The sequence below is a fragment of the Perissodus microlepis genome, chromosome 3, assembly GCF_051167445.1.
Source record: "Perissodus microlepis isolate ML-2025 ecotype Zambia chromosome 3, ASM5116744v1, whole genome shotgun sequence".
NCBI classification, from domain to species: domain Eukaryota; kingdom Metazoa; phylum Chordata; class Actinopteri; order Cichliformes; family Cichlidae; genus Perissodus; species Perissodus microlepis.
In genome coordinates, this window is record NC_140463.1 from 12,393,644 (window position 1) to 12,414,462 (window position 20,819).

At 37.5% G+C, this 20,819-nt stretch overlaps 1 protein-coding gene and 1 long non-coding RNA gene across 3 annotated transcripts in view; one reads left to right on the plus strand and one right to left on the minus strand.

Annotated features, from left to right (window-relative positions):
• Window positions 1-20,819, plus strand: part of LOC146389953 (neural cell adhesion molecule 2-like) — a 165,595-nt gene that overhangs the window by 30,767 nt on the left and 114,009 nt on the right. The window contains exon 3 of the mRNA XM_084920193.1: window positions 3,708-4,049. Coding sequence (XP_084776319.1) covers window positions 3,708-4,049 — 342 coding nt within the window. The remainder of the gene's footprint in view (window positions 1-3,707; window positions 4,050-20,819) is intronic.
• On the minus strand, window positions 9,653-15,311 carry LOC146389955 (uncharacterized). Of its 2 annotated transcripts, none has more exons than XR_014798537.1 (8): window positions 14,959-15,311; window positions 13,174-13,283; window positions 11,746-11,955; window positions 11,529-11,628; window positions 11,351-11,410; window positions 11,162-11,252; window positions 10,838-10,995; window positions 9,653-10,174 (listed from the first exon to the last, which is right to left on the minus strand). It is a non-coding gene; the product is annotated as an uncharacterized LOC146389955 (long non-coding RNA). The 2 variants fall into 2 exon arrangements; XR_014798536.1 differs by having other exon boundaries at window positions 14,954-15,311.

Sequence of the window (20,819 nt, forward strand, 5' to 3'; positions counted from 1 at the left end):
TATACTGGCCCCAGCACTGTAGACAGAATATATGTAATACAATGTAAGAGGAAGTTGTTATAAAGTCTGCAAGCAAAGAAGACAAAAGGAGCAGGGAGTAGCCAACCCTGAGAGGAGGTCAAATGTCAGATGAAAACCATCACCTGTTGGGCAAACTGAAGCTTCTCTGCTGCCACCTACTGGCTCGTATCTTTCTGTGACTGATGCCTTTATACACCATGCAAACACTAGCGGGCTACTGTATTAGGAACACCTTGCTGGTATTGGGTTGCATCTACCTCAGCACCTGTGCAGCTCAGCAGAGAGATCAGAACTATCAGAACCAGAGGATTTCTAAAAGATACATAAACAAAACCTAGTTAAACTTTAATCATCAAAGTTGCTGAGCTGAAAGAAAACCATCAGCAAAGCCTCAGCACTGATGAAAACATTAAAGAGCAGCTGGAAGAAAACCATCTGCGGTTGGCACAGTACTGCAACCTGATAAATGAGAGAGACCGGGCAGGTCTGCTCCCCAGCATTATTAACTGAATAACTGACTACAATAGAAGAATAGAATAGACCTTTATTCTCATTGAACATGTACAACAAAATTGGAAGTGCTCGTCACCAACTGTTGAATAAAATAAAATATTAGACAGCAGGAATAAATTACAAATAGGAGAAATTTATACAATCAAGAGGGATATATTAAAATATATATACAAAAATAAGAGAAAGGCAGGCAACAAAATAGCTCCAAACTTCTTGGAAGGCCATGGCTCAGATTTGATGAGGTAAGTGGGTGGGCAGGGGCAGGGTGGGGTGTGGGGGATAGTGTTTCTTAACAGTCCAAATGGCTCAGGAGAAGAAGCTGTGGGAGATGTGCCCACCATTTATTATAAGAGCGGATTGGACCTGTCTGTGTCTCGCACAGACACATGTCACAGTCTTTGCTGCAAATCAAAGTTGGTAAAATTATGAAAGGAGTTTAAACTTTAGGTTTGGCATAGACACAGACTTTATTAATGCCACACTCGGGAAAATGTTACAGGAGGACAAGAGTCAGTAAGAAAACGGGAATCAGAGATATATTAGAAAAATAAAATTAAAAAAAATAAATAAATAGTGCACAAATTTAAATCAAGCAAAAACCTACGCAAGAGTAATTACCAATGATCTACAAATGGTTGTCATATACCGCAAATACAGTCAGGAAATTTCCGCATATCAGTATAAAGCTATCTGTAATGCCTGGGCAGTTCATGCAATAATTATAAATTAAAGTTGCACTTCACTTCTGCACTCTTTTTTAATAATTAATAATAGGTTTATTTCTTAGATTTACTGATACAGCCAAAATACTCTTCTTGTATAATGCCATATTCTCTCCCAGCATACCCTTGTCTCACAACAGGGTGATTCCCAAAGTACGACTCAATAAACAGAGACTCTAAAACCAGAACAGAAAGATAAAGTTGGAAGATCAAAGATTAAGGATTGTGTTTTTATAGCACGTAATAAACTATCCCCTTGTGTTCTCTGCGTACCTTGGAAGTCAGATTATACATTAGTGATACTTCAAAAAACATTTTGAATTTCGTTTATAAAAAATGAAAGACACCATGTTTATTGTGTTTTTATTTACTTCACTGTAAAAAAACAAAAAAAACCAAAACGCAATAAATTAAAATTTAATTAAAAAATTAAATCAAAAACTCTCTGTTGATTTTTTTTCCACTTTTTTGTTGTGATCTTTCATTAAAGATGGTTCCTGTAGAAATAAAGAAAGCTAATGTAACATCATTACTTGTTTAATATACTCAGGTATGTATATACCTGAGTATATTAAACACATGCGGCTGAACAGTACAATAGTTCTTTACATATAAAATGTAGAGAAGGAAGCGTGTCCCGAAGGATAGGACATGGATTGACCTTTCTACTCGTATTTTCGGATGTCTATTCTAGTCTAGTCTGAAATACAGTGGATATCAAGGTTAGTGTCATTAATGCACTTATGTACTTGGCCCTGCACATCCAGACAGCATGCTGCAGCGTCAGTGCAAACATAGTCACAAATAAAGCTACATTCAGTATCAGGAATCAGCTGAACAAAGTCCTGCATGTAGAACAAAGAAGCTGATGTCACTCTGGACATTAACGTTCTTTATCTACAGTTTATAACATGGAAACTCAAATTAAAGTTAAACTTTAACTTGCACAGCTCCTTTAACGAGCACGTAGGTGTCCATGAAAAAAAGATGGATATATGATCCAGGGAAAGTGTGGGTTTTTTTTCCATTTTTTAAAAAAATCTAACGTTTAAGCAGCTAAAATAAATCATATGGCATAAAAACACCCCCTGGTCTGAGGTGATCCCTTGAACACCAGCTCAGTGGAAGATCAGATCGTTCCTATATCGAGTTTTCTTTTTTTCTTCTTTAAGCTCAATGCTGTTGGCAGCACACTCACCTCATCAAGTGTCCTCTGTTCACTGTTAAACACACATTTAACTCAAACTAAGTCTATGATGGATATTCTGATATCTGATTTTGTACCAACCAGAGTGGTTTGGGTTACCGAAACATATGGTTTGGTTAAGGTTTCATTTTACACAGTTTCAAAGCAAGAAGAAAAATGACAAGTAAAATAAATGTGTTTTCTCTTTAATTTAAATGCAAAACATGAAAAAAAGAATCATTTTTTTGTCTATTGTCACTTTTATTGTTCCACAGGTTTTTCTGCTTAAAATAGAACATGCATTTACTGCATTCAGTGACTTGTCACTAGTCCCCTTTACTCTCATACTGCACAGGGAGCAGGGTTTCTACTGTTAAAACAATAAAAACTAAAAATTAAAATATGAGAAACTCTAAATAAAATGCAAGACAGTGCACATCCATTAATTACAGCCTGTTAATAATTCTCAGGACTAATGACTTCAGGTGTGTGTCGTAAACAACAGGAATAACCCAAACTTCAAACTCAAACCAAGCCAGATATCATGCATGTGCAACAAAATATTGAATCCATGTCGACATTTAAAAATTAATAAATAAAAAAAAGCATGACATTTTCTTCATGCTCCACTGAACAACCTGAAGAAGACTGAACGTGAGTGTTGGGCAGAGCAAAAAGTGTTGTGTTTTTCTTTTTTCTATTCTTTTTAATTATTATTAGTTAAAGAAAAGGGAAACAAATTAGTCTTTGGTTCATTTATTTATTTATTTTGATACCTGAGGGAAAAAAAATGAAGATAATGCTATGCTGGGCCCTTGGCTGAAGTGGGTGGGCCTAAAGTGCCAGGGCCCACCTGCAGTAGGTGGAGTATCAGGTCACAGCTGTGTATAAATCCACAGACACACTGTGGAAACGCTGTTGGTGGTTCTGTGTGCATTCAGAAAGGTGTAGTTATACCTACTGCACTGTCACAAGTTTTTGTTTCTGTAAAATCCGTAGCTGAATTACGGGATCAAAACAGGAGACATCGCTGGTAAAAACAATTGGAGTGATTCAGAGAGTGCCTCCGTTGCACCTAATTTCATAATGAAAGGGCAACTTTCTGTGTGCACACAGAAAATGCTGAACACCAAACGCACAGTCTCTGTGGCTGTGCTGCTGAGCGTCATCGCAGCATCTCAAGGTAAGATTAGTGGTGTAGACATGAGAAGCTGCACATTGACCTTTTTTAACCTATCTGCTTTTTGTTGTTCTCATTCTTTCAGACCACAAAATCATCACAGCTGAATCTGGACAGAACGTCACTCTGACATGTCGAGCTTCAAACGCATCCTTCATAGCTGCAGAGTGGAGGAGATCTGACCAGAAAACAGAATATGCCCTTTTAAGCCGAGATGGCCACTTTGACCTTCACAACCAGCATCCATCTTTTAAGAACCGGGTGGATCTGCAGGACAGACAGATGAAGGATGGAGATGTGTCTCTGATTCTGAAGGATGTGACGATTAATGACACTGGAACATACGAGTGCCGTGTTTTCATGGAGGAAACACGGCTGTGGAAATCCATCATTATCATCACCATCAGCGTTAGTATTGATCCTCCAGGTGAGTGAGTAGAGCTGAGTGTGTGTGATCAGAGGTGAAGCTTCTTCCTGGTTGTTAATCTTGTTGATGAGACTGTAGAAATGAGCTGACACCTCACACCTGTTTCTCACCTGCAGGTCCACCAGGAGCACTCGGAGAAGGTCGATCTGTTGGAGTGATCGTTGGTCTGTCAGTTTCAGCTGTGATGATTTTTATGGCCTTTTTTATCTATAAAAATCGAGAAAAAACACAAAAAATATTCCTTGTTCATTCTTTTCATAATCGGACACGACAGTGTTCCTGTAAAATAGTAGGGGCTAATGTAACATCAGCAGTTATTTAAACTCCCATCTTCTTCACCCTACTTTCATCCCCCTTCTTGAATTGCCATCTTATCGTGGTGAAGGGGTTTGTGAGCTCAGACGATCCTGGGAGCTGAGTTGTCTGGAGCGTTCAGCTCCTGGTAGGGTCTCCCATGACAAACAGGTCCCAGGTGATGAGCCAGACTAAGAGCAATTCATGTGCACTGCAGCATTTATCAATATGTAAATGCTTCATTTGTTGTTTGGTTTGGTTTTCAAAGAAATGTGCAGAAAGCATTTATTTTTATTTTTTTAACTGTTTTTTTTTAATAAAATGATATTTTAAATAAAAAGGTGAAAAAGTCTTACATGTGTTTGTTGTTCTTTTGAACTCTCAGGTATGACACTAGAAATCATATCACCAAATTTTAAATTTAAAGGTTTTCAACTCTTTAATGTCATTATGCAACCACAACAAAATTAAGGCATAACAAACTAAGTAACATATAAAAGCTTATAATATAATATAAAAGTCAGTGCCAAAGTCAGCACTTATAAAGTAGTAACTGACTTTCAATCTGAAAACTCTACACTGTTACAAAGGAAGCAACACTGACAACAAGTCAATAAAAATATATGCTGAGCTCTAATTTTTTTTACTTGTACAGTGACTAGAAACAACACTGGTCTCATGTGGGGCTGTTAGATATTATTTAAAATAAACACACATACATCAGTGGATGGGAGGGGCCAGAGCTGTAGCCTGTATTACATCCCCCAAAGATGCTGAGGACCCCAAACCAGCTGACCTGAGAAACGGGACTAAATGGAAGAAACCTCAGAATAAAACACACTGTGTAAATATTCTGTTAGTCCAGCACAGATAAATCTTAAATTTGCAGTCCTATATGATGTCGTCTGTTATGATGTATTTATTTCTTCTCTATTTATTTCTTGAAGCCTATTCTCAAGTGTAAAAATGGTTTTCATGGTCGGACAGTTTGTGACAGAACAGCTCAGTCCTAATTACAGAGTGAATGTGATCAGTGTTTGCAGCAGGTGATCTGACCAGACAGACGATATCAGGTAAAAATGTCACAGAGAGAACCTGCAGCACTGAGGGGTGAAAAACAACCGATGAGCTGGCCTTAACTCAGACATTAACTGACGTAAACACAGTCATAAATTAAGCTACATACAGGATCCGTTATCAGGTGTACAAAGTCCTGTTTGCAGATCATGTTTGTTAAAAAAAAAAGCTGAGAGTAACTCTGAAGTTTATAAGTTTATAAGAATGAAACTCAAATAAAATGTAAACTTTAACTCATGCTGACGAGCATGTACGTGTTAGACAAGAGGAAGTATTTTTCCAAAGAGAGCTGAGATCATGGTCAGGATCTTGCTCCCAAAAATGTTTTTCTAATTTTAAATAAGCTCACAGTGCTAAACTTTATCTTCTTACTGCCAAAGTGCAGAGCTTGTGTATTGAAATATGATCAGATAAGAAAACTTGGAGTCATCATGTTATCAGATTAAAGCTCATTTATGGGTTTAAATGAAATTAAATGAAATGTGCTGAAAAGAAAGAAGAAAATGTCTCACTCATCTGGACTACAGGGAGTAAAATCTGGACCTGTTTGTCTTCAGATGGTAACTCACTAAGACTGTTTAGAATTTTAAATGTTAAGGCAAAGGTCAAGGGTCACAGTCTGTCAGATTAAAGTATTCTTGTTAATAATCCGCTTCACAGTCTGTGTGTGTGCTGTTTCCTCATGAGACTGACTGTGAGAAAGCAGTCTGAGTGTTCAGGTTTTTCAGCTTCTTTTTGCAGTGTATACTCATTGTTCCCTAAACTATTCTCTTCTTTTAGTTTTCTTCACATCAGTTCCTGCTTTGCTATAACATGGGTGGCTGTGGTCACTTTTCAATAAAGGAAACCCTCAACAATTTTCCAAGATTTTATATTTGTAAAACATCTGTAAATTAGTGCACAAAAGCCTGATTTAAAGTCTGTGGGTCCATGCAGAGAAATTTTGTTTTTTGTTTTTTGCTGGTGTTTTTATTTGTTTATATACATGTTTTATGCATGCTGTTTCTTGGCTAATAGGGTTTATACTTATTTAGATTTTTCAATAGAAGTGAGTGTAATAGTCAATCAAGCCTAATCTTTTTACTATTCAGACACCAGCAGGTGAAAAGAAACAGGGAGAAGGAAACTGCGAAAACAAAGGGTTCAAATTTACTTATAAGATAAATATCTGGTAGGTCGTGTCTGATTAGAGACAGGAAATGATGTCACTATAGTTTAGTACAGCCTGACTGCTGCACATTCAGAGCAACAGTTGACTGACTAGTAGGAATCTTTTCCTGTGTCAGACGATGACCCCTCCTTCCAGCTGTTCAGTTTTCTACTACTGTTCTGTTTTCTGCATTAACCTAGAGCAGGGGTCAGCAACCTTTAACACCCAAAGAACCACTTGGACCCGGTTTCCACGCAAAAGAAAACACTGGGAGCCGCAAATACTTTTTGAAATCTAAAATGATGATAACGCTGTATATATTGTTTTTTTTTTTTTTTTTACCTTTATGCTTTGTGTGAACAACTATAGTAAGTAAGTAAAGTTTATTTATTAAGCGCTTTTCACAGACAGGCAGTCACAAAGCGCTGTACACAAAGATTAAAATAAACAATACAATCAATAGACATTATACACAATATAAAAGATCAAATGTAAATAATGTAAAGAATATAAAATACGTAGATCAACAAAAGGCTTGTTTGAACAGAAAGGTTTTTAACTGCTTTTTAAAAGAATCCACAGAGCAACTAAGGTGTGTTGCTTATGAAATCCATGAAGTGCTACAGAGAAAATTACATTTATTTATGTAATTAACACATTTTGAACTCTTAAAGAAATATAACAAAAGGCAGGGCCGTGCAGAGACATTTAAAGGGGCGGGTGCTCAAAGTTAAAAAGGGGCACATTGAACCAGGCTGAATAACAACAACACACATTCATCAAGAATCTAATATGGGATCGCATCATACTATATCACTGTTGTGAGGTGAAGCAAATGTAGCCGATGTTTTACCTGATGGGTACAATGTTGCTGTTGAGGGGTTGCTGCTGCTCCTGCTGCTGATAGTGCTGGAGGGCAGGGCTGTGCTGACCTGAGACTGTAGACATTAAAAAGTCCATAGGAGAGATGGTAGCTGATTAAACAAGTGTCATGAGATAATAACAAAATGCAAAGATTGGTGACAGCGCTTGGAACCATAAGGCAACAAAAAACTGTGAGAAATAAATTAGGCTCTGCCTGTGAATCACTCTTTGCTTCTCTTCTTCCTTCCATCCCATCATTTCATACATCACTCTCCACTTGCTGTCTATCTGAGAAAAAGGCACAACTTGCTATTGCAATAAACTATAATCTAATTAGCCACACCTAACAACTCTTGCACTTAATCTATAATAAAATGATGAGAGAAAAATGTTATAGCCCTGCCTTTAGTAGCCTCACACAGCTCCTACTGTTTCCTCCTCATGTCCTTACCAGGCATGTCTGGACAATGTTATATCATGAGTAATAATTAAAAAAAAATCCATATACATAAAACAAACACATGCACGCACACACAGTGACGTTTTAGACCTTCTTCAGAATACTGTATATACTATGGGCATCATGGTGCTGATCCAGAATCCTTACATTATTATTTATTACTAGAGCTACAATAATAAAGCAATGAGGAGGGGGAAGTAATAAATATGAAATAATGTCATTATGATGATTCCATTTGTTTCACTATCCACTCTGTGCACGGAGAAAGCTTATTACATTTTTAAACTGTAGAGATACAATAATCTTACTGCTGTAAAATCCAAATTTTGTCTTATTTAAAATATAAATCTAATATAATCTGCTTCTTAATGTATGTTCTTTAAAATACAGCGTGTTTTTTAAAATATTATAATAATGCATAATTATGTGGACATGCATATTAGATCGTTTTTTAGTGAAATATAATCCCCCCAGAAAGGCAGGAAAAGCCCGGAAACTTACTTTAAAACTAAATATGTTCACTAAAACGGTGGACAGAGCTACAGACCCATGACAGCCTTACACAGGTAGCCAGCTTTTCATCGCCACTTTACGGTAACATACTGGCGTCACTGTTGCCAGCGTCATACGGTGACGCCGTGTTACGGTAGCTTACCGTTCTGCAGGATGACACCGTTTTTTGCTGGTGTGGTATAATACTTTTGGACAAATTATGGTAACGCACCGTAGCCTTTTTTACGGTATCTCACTGGCGTCACTGTCGCCAGTGAGATACCGTTATGTCGTAAATTACGTCAACAAAGTAACATCATACTGTGATTACGAAATTGCTATACTACCGTTTATTCACGGTATGTCACTGTAAGCCCGCTGCAAGGTAATAAACTGCAATATATTAACCAGTAACTTACCGTTATCACGCATCATCAGTACCAAAAATATTCATCTCTGCTAGAGGATACCGTGTCCCAACAGGCGGTCATTTACTGTTTAACAGGTCGTAATTTACCGTAATTTCAGTTAGCAGTAACATACTGTAAGAGACTGGAGGGTTCCAAAAAAATTGGATGGATGGATGGATAGATGGATAGATAGATAGACAAAATATAATTCATGTGCTTTACACCACTTTATTTCAGTTCTGATTTTTCCCTGCTGAAATACACATTTCCAAAATCAAAAACTGAAAAGAACTGAAAACATATTTTCACTGAGGAAGCACTTGTTTTTACTAAACCATGTAATACATTATTTTCTCAGATGGTTGTACAAACAATAACGATATTATGTCATATCCATATCATGGCAGACAACATATGCTCAAGTGTTGGGTTTTCTTAGTTATATTTTGTACACTGTAAAAAAAAAAACTGTCAAATTCACGGTAAAATACCGGCAGCTGTGGTTGCCAGGAATATACCGTGTAAAAAATGTGGAATCTGTAAAAGACAATACGGTATACTGGTTTTGTAACCCTAAATTTTAAGGTAGACAACGTATTATTTTACCAAAATCATGATAGAAAAAAACAAATATATTTGTCAATTATACAGCAATTTAATGTAAAAAATGCAACTTTCCATAGCTTTTTACGGATATTTGCAGTAAAAAAAAAAGTTATAATATAATAATATTTACAGTAATTTGTTGTTAATTTAACAGTAATAGGATAGACCCTATTATTGTAAATAACTGTAAAAATAACAGAAATATGTTAAACCTTATTAAAACCTTTGACAGTAAAAAAACACAGTGAAATTGTATAACAAATTACAGCATTTTATTTTGACCAGATACATTTTACGGTAAATTCCTGGCAACCACAGCTGCCGGTATTTTACCGCTAAAAATACAGTACAATATGAGGAACATAAATGGTTTACCGTACATTTTACATTTGCAACTGCTAAATATAGAAAAATCTAAAGATGCTCATATATAACCAAGGTAGTGAATATTACTGATAAACAATGAGAAAATTTGACATACCATTTGAAAACAGACTAAACATATCATTTTCTCTATTCCTACAAAACAGCATAGATCTTGAGAATACAGCATGTGTCCATATATGTGGCTGGTAATCCATGGAGGAATGAATAAACATGAAACAAAATATTACCTGCCCCTGACCTATCAACAGTAATGAGTCACTGGGTCCTGCCTTGGTGAAGGAAAGGACTCAGTGGAGTTTCTAATGCGCATGGTGTCGAAGATACAAGCTCTGCAGGAGTACTTCAATGTCCATCAGGAGTTCACTTTGGACTGGCAGGATCCCCTCTGCAGCAAAAAATGGACAAAGTTTGATCAGTGCTTGAGCAAAATGCACAGAAATGAACAAAACGTGCTGCCAAAAACAGATCTAATGATAAATGATTTCTTAAGTGTAAAATATACAGTTCGTAAAGGATAGCTATTGTCAAAATGCAACCTGGGCTGTTTTTTTTTTTTACTGTAAACGAGACAAACATATATATAAAAGCATAATTACGACAAACGAGCCGTTTTTGAGATTGACCGTGATTTTGTTTTGTGGTCAATAGCCAGTGAATGGGAATACTAGGGGGCCGGGGCATAAATTTGAGCGCATCAAAATCGATACAGTTAAAAAAAAAAAAAAAAACAAAAAAAAAAAAAAAAAAACAGCCCAGGTTGCGTTTTGGCAATAGTTATCCTTTAAATCTACTTATGTAAAAGTGATACATAGACAACGCAGCCCTAATCACAATCATAATTTGTTGGAAAATGTATTTAAGTTTCCTATTGATTTATCATAGAACTTGAAGTTAATGGCTGAATGCATGGTGATGAGACCTATCATTCAATCTACATTTTATAGCGTATGAAACTGCTCACCTGGACATGAACCTGAGCTCGGCTGATTAAGATTAGTGTCTCCTGTCCATCTTTCTTTAGCAAAACTTGAATAATACCACTGCTTACCTCTCATTGAATCTTTGGGTGCAGACTTAATTGAAGAGCCTCGTATAAACAGGCAGGGTGTGATGTTTAGGGAAACCAAAGAATACAGGCGCCATCATTTCTGTCAGAAGACTCATGGGGTGCAACGAAGCTTTCATTGTGGACTGGCTAGATACCTTCTGCATTCAGAAAGAAAACAAGAAGGGCATACACCATAAACAATAATAACTGACAAAAATAATGAGACAAGAAATTAAAGTAACAAAATAAGTGCAAATCAAGTTTCCCTGTGTTGCAGTGTAGCTGAATGTTTTTCAACAATTTGATTTAAGGTAAAACACATACCAAATATTTCCAGCCAAGGTTTGTTTCAATCTTCAGCATGTTTTTCCTGCCATTGTCTTGAAACTGTTTCATCTGTCCCTCTCAGTTGATGCTGTTTACAAAAACAAAACAGCAATACTGTAAAGGGAAAAAGGAAAATGAATTTAATGGGGAAAAAAAAGAAAAAAAGATTATGACCTGAAATCTCACCATTTCCTGAGAGTCACAGGTCCTTTGAGTATCCTTATGGTTTCTGCTCAAATTCAGTGTCTGAAAAGGGCAGGAACAAAACAAACCTTTTTAATCATAATAAAGACAAAATAAGATTTAGAGACAGACAACAAAGAAATGTGTAAAATATCTTCTTGAATCTGTTTACTTTACTAACCTTGAAAGAGACTCTTGGGTCTTAGCTGTGCCACCACCCTTAAACCTTAAAACAGATGGAGACGATATGCTGGCCTGGCTTGAAATTTCCATATTTGGTGCTGTAAAACAATATCACAAACAATAGTTTAATTGTACTTTTTGGACCTTGGCCAAAGCATAATAGAAAAAACCGAAAGCCCTTCATGGCTATTGTGCAATGAAATCATAATACTTACTGGTTTGTTTCCAGGCAGCCAGCAGTTTTCTTGCCTGAACTGGTCTCAGGACAGAGTTCAGATCAGTCTCACTGATGAACTGCAAGTCCTCAGATGTCTCCACTCCTAATGATTGTAGTGCCTCCAGTACAATTTCAAGGATTAAGGCAGACAGGTCCGGCAGCACCTTAGTAATGGAACTCCTTATGCTGTCCCCCATTTCTGAGATGTCTGATAAAAGAATGTGAATAAAGGTCAATTTACAAGTGGTACCTTTGGTCTTAAAATATGAAGCTGATCTTGCTTGATACTACACTTTTATACAGTGTTTCGTAAGTACCAAACTAACAGCACCATTATTGTGACAGCACTCTGTGTTTCAATGGAACCATTTGGTACCCATACTTCATGTAAGATGTTAATGGATAGAAATCAATTAAGTCAATGATGTTCACACACTGCATCTTTTCTTTTTCCTTTCTCACTGAGTGCAGATGATACTGAGAATGGTATTCTGTCACGTGCACCGACACCAGAAAATAAACACTGTCATTCTTAATCAAAATGAGAACTACTTCACCAAACTCAACAGAGTCAGAGCCCCCTGTGACAAGGAAGTGTCCTTTCTTGTACTGTGTTCCCTTGTACATCATTTCTACTGTGACCTTTGTATTGGTTTCAGTAAAGTCAAACATTTCAACTGCTTCTTGAATGGCTTTACTGTACAGCAGTGAGTAAAATGGAGAACCATCTTTGACTTTCAAGACAGATTGACACAATAACCCTGCTGCAAGATAGGCTTGAAACTTCTGATGTCTTTCAGAGAGTGTATGGCAGAGGTCTTTGAAATTTTTCAGATTTCTGGCACACCTCTTGAAATAACTGTGCTTACTTTCAAAGCGCATTGTCCATAATCTTATCAGTGGGCCAAATTTCAGAATCAGTGCTGGGTAATGGCGTAGAAAATGGTGTTTTGGTCTCAGGTTGCATTCTGGGAACAGAGCTTTTCTTGACTCTAAATATTCTTGAATAAGAATATCAAGATATGCTACCTGAGCCACTGAAATTTTCTGAGCACACACCATGTCTACAATATCTTTCAGCTGCAGAGTTAAGTTCCACACATCATCTGTGGGGTCTGTCACTATGTCACCAACTATGAGAGGCAGCAATCGGAGGGAGTTCCAGTTCTGTACAGCCTGTCCTGAGAGTTTAGCTGCTTGAGGACTGACCTCAGATGGCTTTGTAGAAGCATCAGAGGCATGGTAACTAAACTGTTTGATGCGTCGGTTCAGAGTGGAGTAAGTGAACCATGCTTTTTTCTTTATGAAGTATTTCAGATACAGTGCCACATCATAAGCCAAAACTCCCTCAAAGATATCATGACCTAGACATGGTGGCAAGCCTGGCATACAAACGTTGAAGTATTTCAGTGAATTGAACACTGACCTGAACTTCACTCCTTCGACGTCTGGTGTATTGTCAATCTGGAGGCGATCAACAGCAGAGTTGTAGTTCTCTTTGGTACGTTCTGGTCCACACAGATTTGGGTCAGCACCCTGAAATTCAGATTTCGTTATCAGGCAGTACCTGCAGAAGTACTTTGAAGAACTAAAGTTTTCAGTGAAGCCACCAATACTGTGAGAACCCAGATTATCACCAGCAATGCAAAACAAAGTTCCTTTGACTCTAGTTTCATCTGATGCAACAATCCCACTGTCCTCCAATTCTTTCAAGTCTGCCAGTAATTCAGAGAACACATTAGCATGACCAAACTCTTTAAAATCTTTCTCCCGGCACAGTAAGACAAGAGACATGTGATCTGTGTCTGAGCGCACATGAAGTGGCAAGTTTGCCACTGATGCATATACAGCTAATACCTTGTGTTTTGTCCTTGCAGAGCCTAAAGGGTTAACGACTTCAAAGGCATCCTGGTAGAGTACTAGCTTGAGACATGATGGGTTTTGACCAAAAAAAATCATTTGATTTAAACAGCTTACTATCACTTATGTCACACAGAACATCAGCAGGAGGCTCAGTAGAGGGCTCTTCTGATTTCTGCCACAGATCAGACTCTAGCAGACATCTCAAAGTCTCTCTTAAAGGCACATAATAGGCAAACCTATCTTTTCTGTTTTCATCTCTCCCTAAAAATATTTTCTTTGGTTCTACATAGTTGAAGGCTTTTTTAAAGGTCTGAGCTCTGGAGTGCACTGTCCTCAATGGCCCGGTATGACATGCAGAAAAAAGATCATAGCTTTTGACAGACTCGCAGACTTTGTTGATGTCCTCCTCTGATAATGATGTGTCATCTTTTAACAGTGATGCAAGTTTACCCAAACTGTATGTCTGTCCCAACTCATGCATGTTCTGCATTTCCTCCACAATGTTCTGTATGGTTGAAGCAGGCAGTAGAAACTGACCCTGCAATTTTAAGTAGAATAGTGAAACGTTTCTCAGAAAAAGATCACAGAATTCAGGGGGCATTTCCATGTTATCTTCATCTGTAATAGACTGTGCAGCAGGCTCAGAAATCAAGGGTACAAAGTCATCTGATGTGGTTGGAACAGATGATGATTGACATGCAGACTCTCTATATAAATCACCAATGCTGCTGTCTGAAAACTGTGTTTACGTGACATGTGAGCAGTAAAAGATGATTTAACTCTAAAGGTATTTGTGCATCCTCTTACTGGACAAGTGACCACGTGTCCTTCCACAATATGGCTCTTCAGATGAGCTATTAACTCTTTAGAGTTCTGACACTGACGTTCACACATCGCCATTGCACATGTAAACGAAGAAACCACCGCCACACCAGTGACATGGGTGGGGGCAGAGTGTCTTCGGTAAAAATGAGCCTTAAACGCGCCATACCTGGTGTATGTCTGCTTGCAGCCTGTTTCAATACACCAAAAGAAACAACGTGGCTCATTCCGATGCAGTTTACAATGAAGCACGTAGCCCCCTGATGACTGAACTACCTTACCACAGAAATTACAGGTTAACATAACTCCATGTACTTTGGTAATTCCTCCCTAGCGAATTAAGCACGCCAAACACAGAAACTAATCCAGAGCAATGCTTCCCTACAGTAATGCTAACTCAACTCACAAATGCTAACTAAATTCACAACCTCACTCATAAAAAACGAACTGCTAAAATTATCTATAAACGCTGGGCTGGTGGATTTTTATAACAGAGATAACTTGAAGTTGCATGTACTCACCTCACCTCGAACTAATTGTAAGCTGCCAGGATGTCTACAAATTCCGAAGATGCTGTGGTCCAAGCAGCAATAAATGGCGCTAATATACGAGTTCAAAACTGTGTCCGTTAGCGAAGCCAACTTGAGTCTCCTGCATGAAAAAAAGAGCGGTTGGCACACAGCTCAGCAGCGCGCCGCGCTATTGGTCATTTTCAGGTGACGTCATCCCGCAATGTAACGTCGCTCTTTGTTTCTTTAGGAGGAGGTTCGAATTTGATCAGAAGTCACGTCTGCAGACCGCTGCAGCCACGTCTTGCCTTGCTTCCCCTTTTTTTGGTGAAATGGTTCGCTCATACTGCACAATGTTGCTACCAGAATTTTTTTTTCTCTGCAATTCGAACGTAAAACGTCTGTACACAGTTTACCAGTGGTTTAGCTACCAATCAACAGCGATCACACAAACTCAAAATTTAAGGCGGACCCACTTAAGGTGGTCTGATAATATGGCGTGAAACAACAACATAAAGTTGTTTTAAAATAATAATTAAAAAAGATTATTGAAATCAATTTTATTCACAACCATGAACTTTATTTTTAACATCTTCTTTTGCTGTTGATTTTTTTTTTTATCAGAAGGTTAACAATGATATACTGCAGGCCTAACTTTTAATCTGTATATCAGTATCTGAATTTTAAAATAAAAAAAAAAATACTATCAATTTTATTGTCTTTCACTGCTGATATTTGCTTCTTTTTTAAAAAAAAATTTATTTACTGGTTGTATTATTACGGTGGACCCTATTTTTTAACATCTTGCTTCTGTAAAAATGAATGTTTTTGTTTGCTTAAAAATCTACAGCTTTATACTGTGAATTCCAATGTGCACAACCCCAAAAGATGTAGTTTTACTCAAATAATACCGTAAAATCTAAGTTTTTCAGACATTTTCAACATTACAATATTTAATTGTAAAATGTATGCATATTTATTTGTTTTCACAGAAAATATTTATAATTTCAACATTTTATTACAGTAAAAAACAAAGTTTTATCCAGTCTCACAATTAACGGTTATTCAATCTATTTAATACAGTAAAAGGAAGTTTTTGGTTTTACGCTCCATTACCGTTGGAATTTGACGGTGTTTTGCTGTATATTTTACTGACTTTTTTTACAGTGTAGGGTCTTAAACCTACAATGTGAAGTGCCTTGGCATTCATTTTGTTGGCACCATACAAATAAACTGAATTGTAATGAATATAATATCAAGCCCCACACTTCTGCCTTTATATACACTTTGTCCAAAATACTGTCCCACACCACCAAATCAATGCACAAAACAGGGTCCACAATGACATGGATGAGCGTGTGTGGTGTGAAGGAACTTGACTGACCTGCACTGAACCCTGATCTTACTTTGTGGACTGAGTTCATTGATTTGAAGGGTGAGCCAATACATGTGACAATTAAAGTGTAAGTAGCTGAAATAATTTTTAACAAACGGGTAAAAGAAGGGAAAAAAAATCAAAACTGTTGCACTCAAAAAACCTATTGGACAGAGACAGCATCTTGCAAGATGGCAAGAGAGCTTGTCTTCATTGTTGTTCGACTCGTGTAAATGTCCAGAAAGCATGGGCCATGGATCATCTGTGGAGACATTGGTAACAACACATTGGTCACTTAAATTATACAAGAAATTCACTAAAAATGGCAAAAACAGTTACCTAATTTTAAGTTCTCCACTCAAATTCAGTAAGCCGCTGGAGGAAAGTTGTGACATGAGGGTTAATGTGAACAACCTTTCGCTTCACAGTGGTCCCAGTCCTTCTGCTTGTCCCAACCTTGGAGGTACATTTTGTTCCCTCTTCAGGGTTTATCCTTACAAAAAACCTTGCACATGCTGACTCCTGGTATTCCAGGTTCAATACATAGAATGAACCAAAGAAGACTGACATTGCATCAGCAAAGATGTTCTCTTTGTCCAGCTCAACAATTACACGCCCCTCTGCACTCACCATCCAGCAGGTGGCAGTCATTGAACTTTGTCCTTAAATGTATAGGGGCAACATGTTGTCATTATGCAACATAAAATAATTTCAATACTTCACTTCTTCACACTGTCTAGATAGTCATAAAGCAAATAGCTATGTACAGTTAATTATTAATGGCCTTATGTACATAAGTCCATTTTAACATATTATAATTGTACATAATTGGGAATTATTCTGCACATTAAACACACCTAACAAACAGTCAGTTAAATTACCGGAGATGAATCAACTGTATGGTTATTTTGGAGTTTATAGTTTGTGCTGCTGTTAAACTTTACAGTATTGACTTCAGTATTTCTGCTGTTGGTGTAGCTAGACTACAGTGTTGATCAGTAATATGTAATGTGAAATTTGATATTGTTACTTTGCTGGATTCACTGAGACACATGTCCAACAACCTTGGTTTATAAAGGAAATTACAGAAATTTGAGCTAACAAAACAGAGACTGGATACCTGTGTCCACGAAAAGCTCCTGTGCCAAACAGAAATTTTAATATGGTCTAATCAGCTCTATTTCATGAATGACTTCTTACCAAGCATAATCAGCCTTGGGGTGCTTGGCAGGCTTTTAACATGCAAACTGAACAATATAAATGTGCACTGAAGCCACAAAATTTAGAAATACACATAGTTGCAAAAAGTTCAGTGACCAATTACCTTTCCTCCATGACATATGCAATGCAAAAAATAAGACTATTGTCAATAGGGACCAATTCCCAGTTTTTACATGATCAAAATTATTCACAAAAGGCTTCAATAAACAGAAAATGTGTGCCGACAAGAGAACAGTGCACAAAAATGAAAAGATATTTGAGCTCGACGCTTTAATGGGTTTAACATGACTTAGTCAGCACTCCGCACCGTACAGGTAGTACAAGCACACCTGAAAACACTGACCAGCTAACAGCTTTAAGCATTTGGGCGCAACCTTGGTAGTTCACCGATTCACCTGTTGCAAACGTCCAAGTTTCTATCAAGGCTCATAAATCCATCGGCAACTATTACCTAACTAGTCTTTTGAGTCTCCACATTCATAGATATTGACATTTTGTCTTAGCATTTGAATGAAAATATCCTGGTAGGGTAGCTTAAAAGTCAAAACAAACAGTAATAAGAACGCATTTCGGACTTCTCTCGAATAAGTGAAAAAAATACTTACCTTCAAACTGATTAGCTGGTTCCGATCCAACTTTAATGTGTCCCATGTCAGTCCGTTTTAGGGAAAAAGTGTTAAGTGGTTTCATTTAATTTTGAGATACTCCCGCATGGACGAGCAATTTGGAGTCTAGCAGAGTTATCACGAATAGCTTCAGATATAATCCAATCAACCTTGCATTTAACCCGATTGAACATCCAGTTACCTCTGACTACTTCTAAGTTGCACATGTTAACGGTCTCATCATCACTCTGTGCTGCAGCGAACTGGATCTATGGCACAGAATAGTTGATGGTCATGTTGTTCTCCTGCTTTGCAGCTTTGTTTGAGTCTGAATTGCGGCTTAAACGTGCAAAACTAAGAGAAGCAGATCAATATTTTCTTCTTGTTGTTATTTAATGGTGGTTGGCAACCAGCGAAAGGAGCATTAACCACCTCAAGCAATATTTTCTATCCCCATTGTTGTTTAGAAAGTGAATACCCGACGTGTGCGTCATACGTCACGTTGTACGTCAGGTGAAGGTGTGGTGTCGGCTATCGCACCTGTCGCATTAAAAAGCTTTAAAAACGTAACAATCGCTTTAAAAACACAACCCAACGCGCTAAACTGTGATAATGTGTTGCATTATCACGTATATCCAGGACATCTCTTCTGAACCAAGACGAAGTGGTGCTACAAAGGAATTATTTCTTTAGGAGAGTGCATTTAATAGCAGTCTGGCCTGCAACAAAATGCACCGCTAAAAATACAGTTTCTGCTTGTCCCAGAATTTATTAATTTGAGAGTGAAGTTGTAGGACTGATGCTGGTTAGTGGTGTAGGTTTCATGGATGTGACACCTTAACTTGTGTAAAATGACGACCAGAGCATATTATTAGGTTAGTTCACCGTAGTTAGGCAGAAGTGTCTTAAAAAGTACTATCTAATACAAAACAAATGAAGGTCCAGTATAAGAAAGAATAAGAAGAGAAAAAAGGAACAGCCTGCTAAATGAAGTCATTTTTAAACATTACTCTAAATGTAGCCATTAGTTTTTGTTGTTGGCCATACAAAAAATAAGTATACTTCAATTATATTTCCCAAGTATACCTTACCTAGTACGTATACTAATAATGCTTCTTGTGACTATATTGGCCCTCGTTTTAGTACATAACAGTATTCTTGAAATTAACTTTTAGATGTACTTGTTGTTCACCATAATTGTACTAGCATAATGTCATAATGTCTACAAGAGTATAATTAAAATATACTCGACTCTATCACAATACTAACCTTACAAGTATACTATTAATTAATAGTATTAATAATGTTTCACATTGTTTGAATAAACAAATACATTTATTAATATATGAGGTTCCATTCAGTTCAAGGAATTAAATTTTAGTGTGGCTGTAACTTACTCCTTAAGTTAAAAATTATGCTGTATATTGTAGTTTATATGTTATACTACTTTCACAGGGAATCGCATTTTATAGTAATACACTCTGAATGAGAATTTGAGTAATTACTCTTAGATCTACAGTAGAAAACAACAGAAATCCGGATGGTGTAATAGTATAATCTCAGTAACATCACCAATTGTTACATTTGCTGTATTTTACAGCTGTTTCCATGAGTACGGTGAGTTACCGTAAAAATAATGTAATCTCATGGAATTTTCCCACAATTACATGCAAATTACAGAACTAAACTGCTAACATCCTTTAGAGTTTTTTACTGTTGATTTTGCAGTACTAAGCTATGGAAATTACTGCAAAGGCTAACAGTGCAGCACTACATGTGCAGTTAATAAAAGGACAGGTAATGTTTGTCACGCTGTTGCACACACAGCACGCTCGTTTGTTTCAGTTCGTCAGTTGCCACAAGACAGCTTACCAACGTGTACGTAATAAGCTAATACTCCTGGGTGCTATACACCACAGTGTACGCTGTACACCTACTTACTGGTTTTGTCGCATCAGTCTGTGTGTCTGAGGTAATTTGTTGATTCTCCTACAGCTCTGAACCGCAAAAAATGCGCGTGCTCTTTGTGAGCTCGTTCCCGGCTCATAACCAGCGCGTTCTGCCGTCAAGGGCGATCATTGGTTAAATGTGATCATGTGACTGATGCAAGCCAGATCCTTTTATTTAGCAAAACTGTGATTAATAGTATATATTATTGTTGAGGGGCACAGACAGGACTCCGCACGCCCACACACACAAAAAAATAAATAAATTAAAAAAAATGTAAAAGTTGCCTCAACAAAAGGGCACTTTGGGCACCCATCAGGAAAGGGGTGGGTGCTCAAGCCCCTCCAGCCCCCCCCCCTCTGCACGTGCCTGACAAAAGGAAAGACACCCAGCTGAACTAGAATGATCCATGTAGTGAACAAAAACTGTTGTGAGCCGCCCCCCTCATATCGCCTTTGGGCTTTTGGAGCCTTGACCTGATTTTTTAAAAAATAATTGGAAAAAAAGCACTATGCTGCTAAAAAAAATGAAAAATAGATATTTGCAAAATTCTGCCTAAATATGTATTTTACCTGGTTAATGTGTGTGGCAGGGCGTGGTCTGCAGCGCCGCTGCAGGGGAGGCGGACGCACCTGAGCGGCACCCGCAATCACGCCTCGCCTCCTTAAAGTCTGTGCTCTCTCTGCTGTTGTGTTGGTATATGTCGGGCTGTGAGCTGAAAAGCTACAGC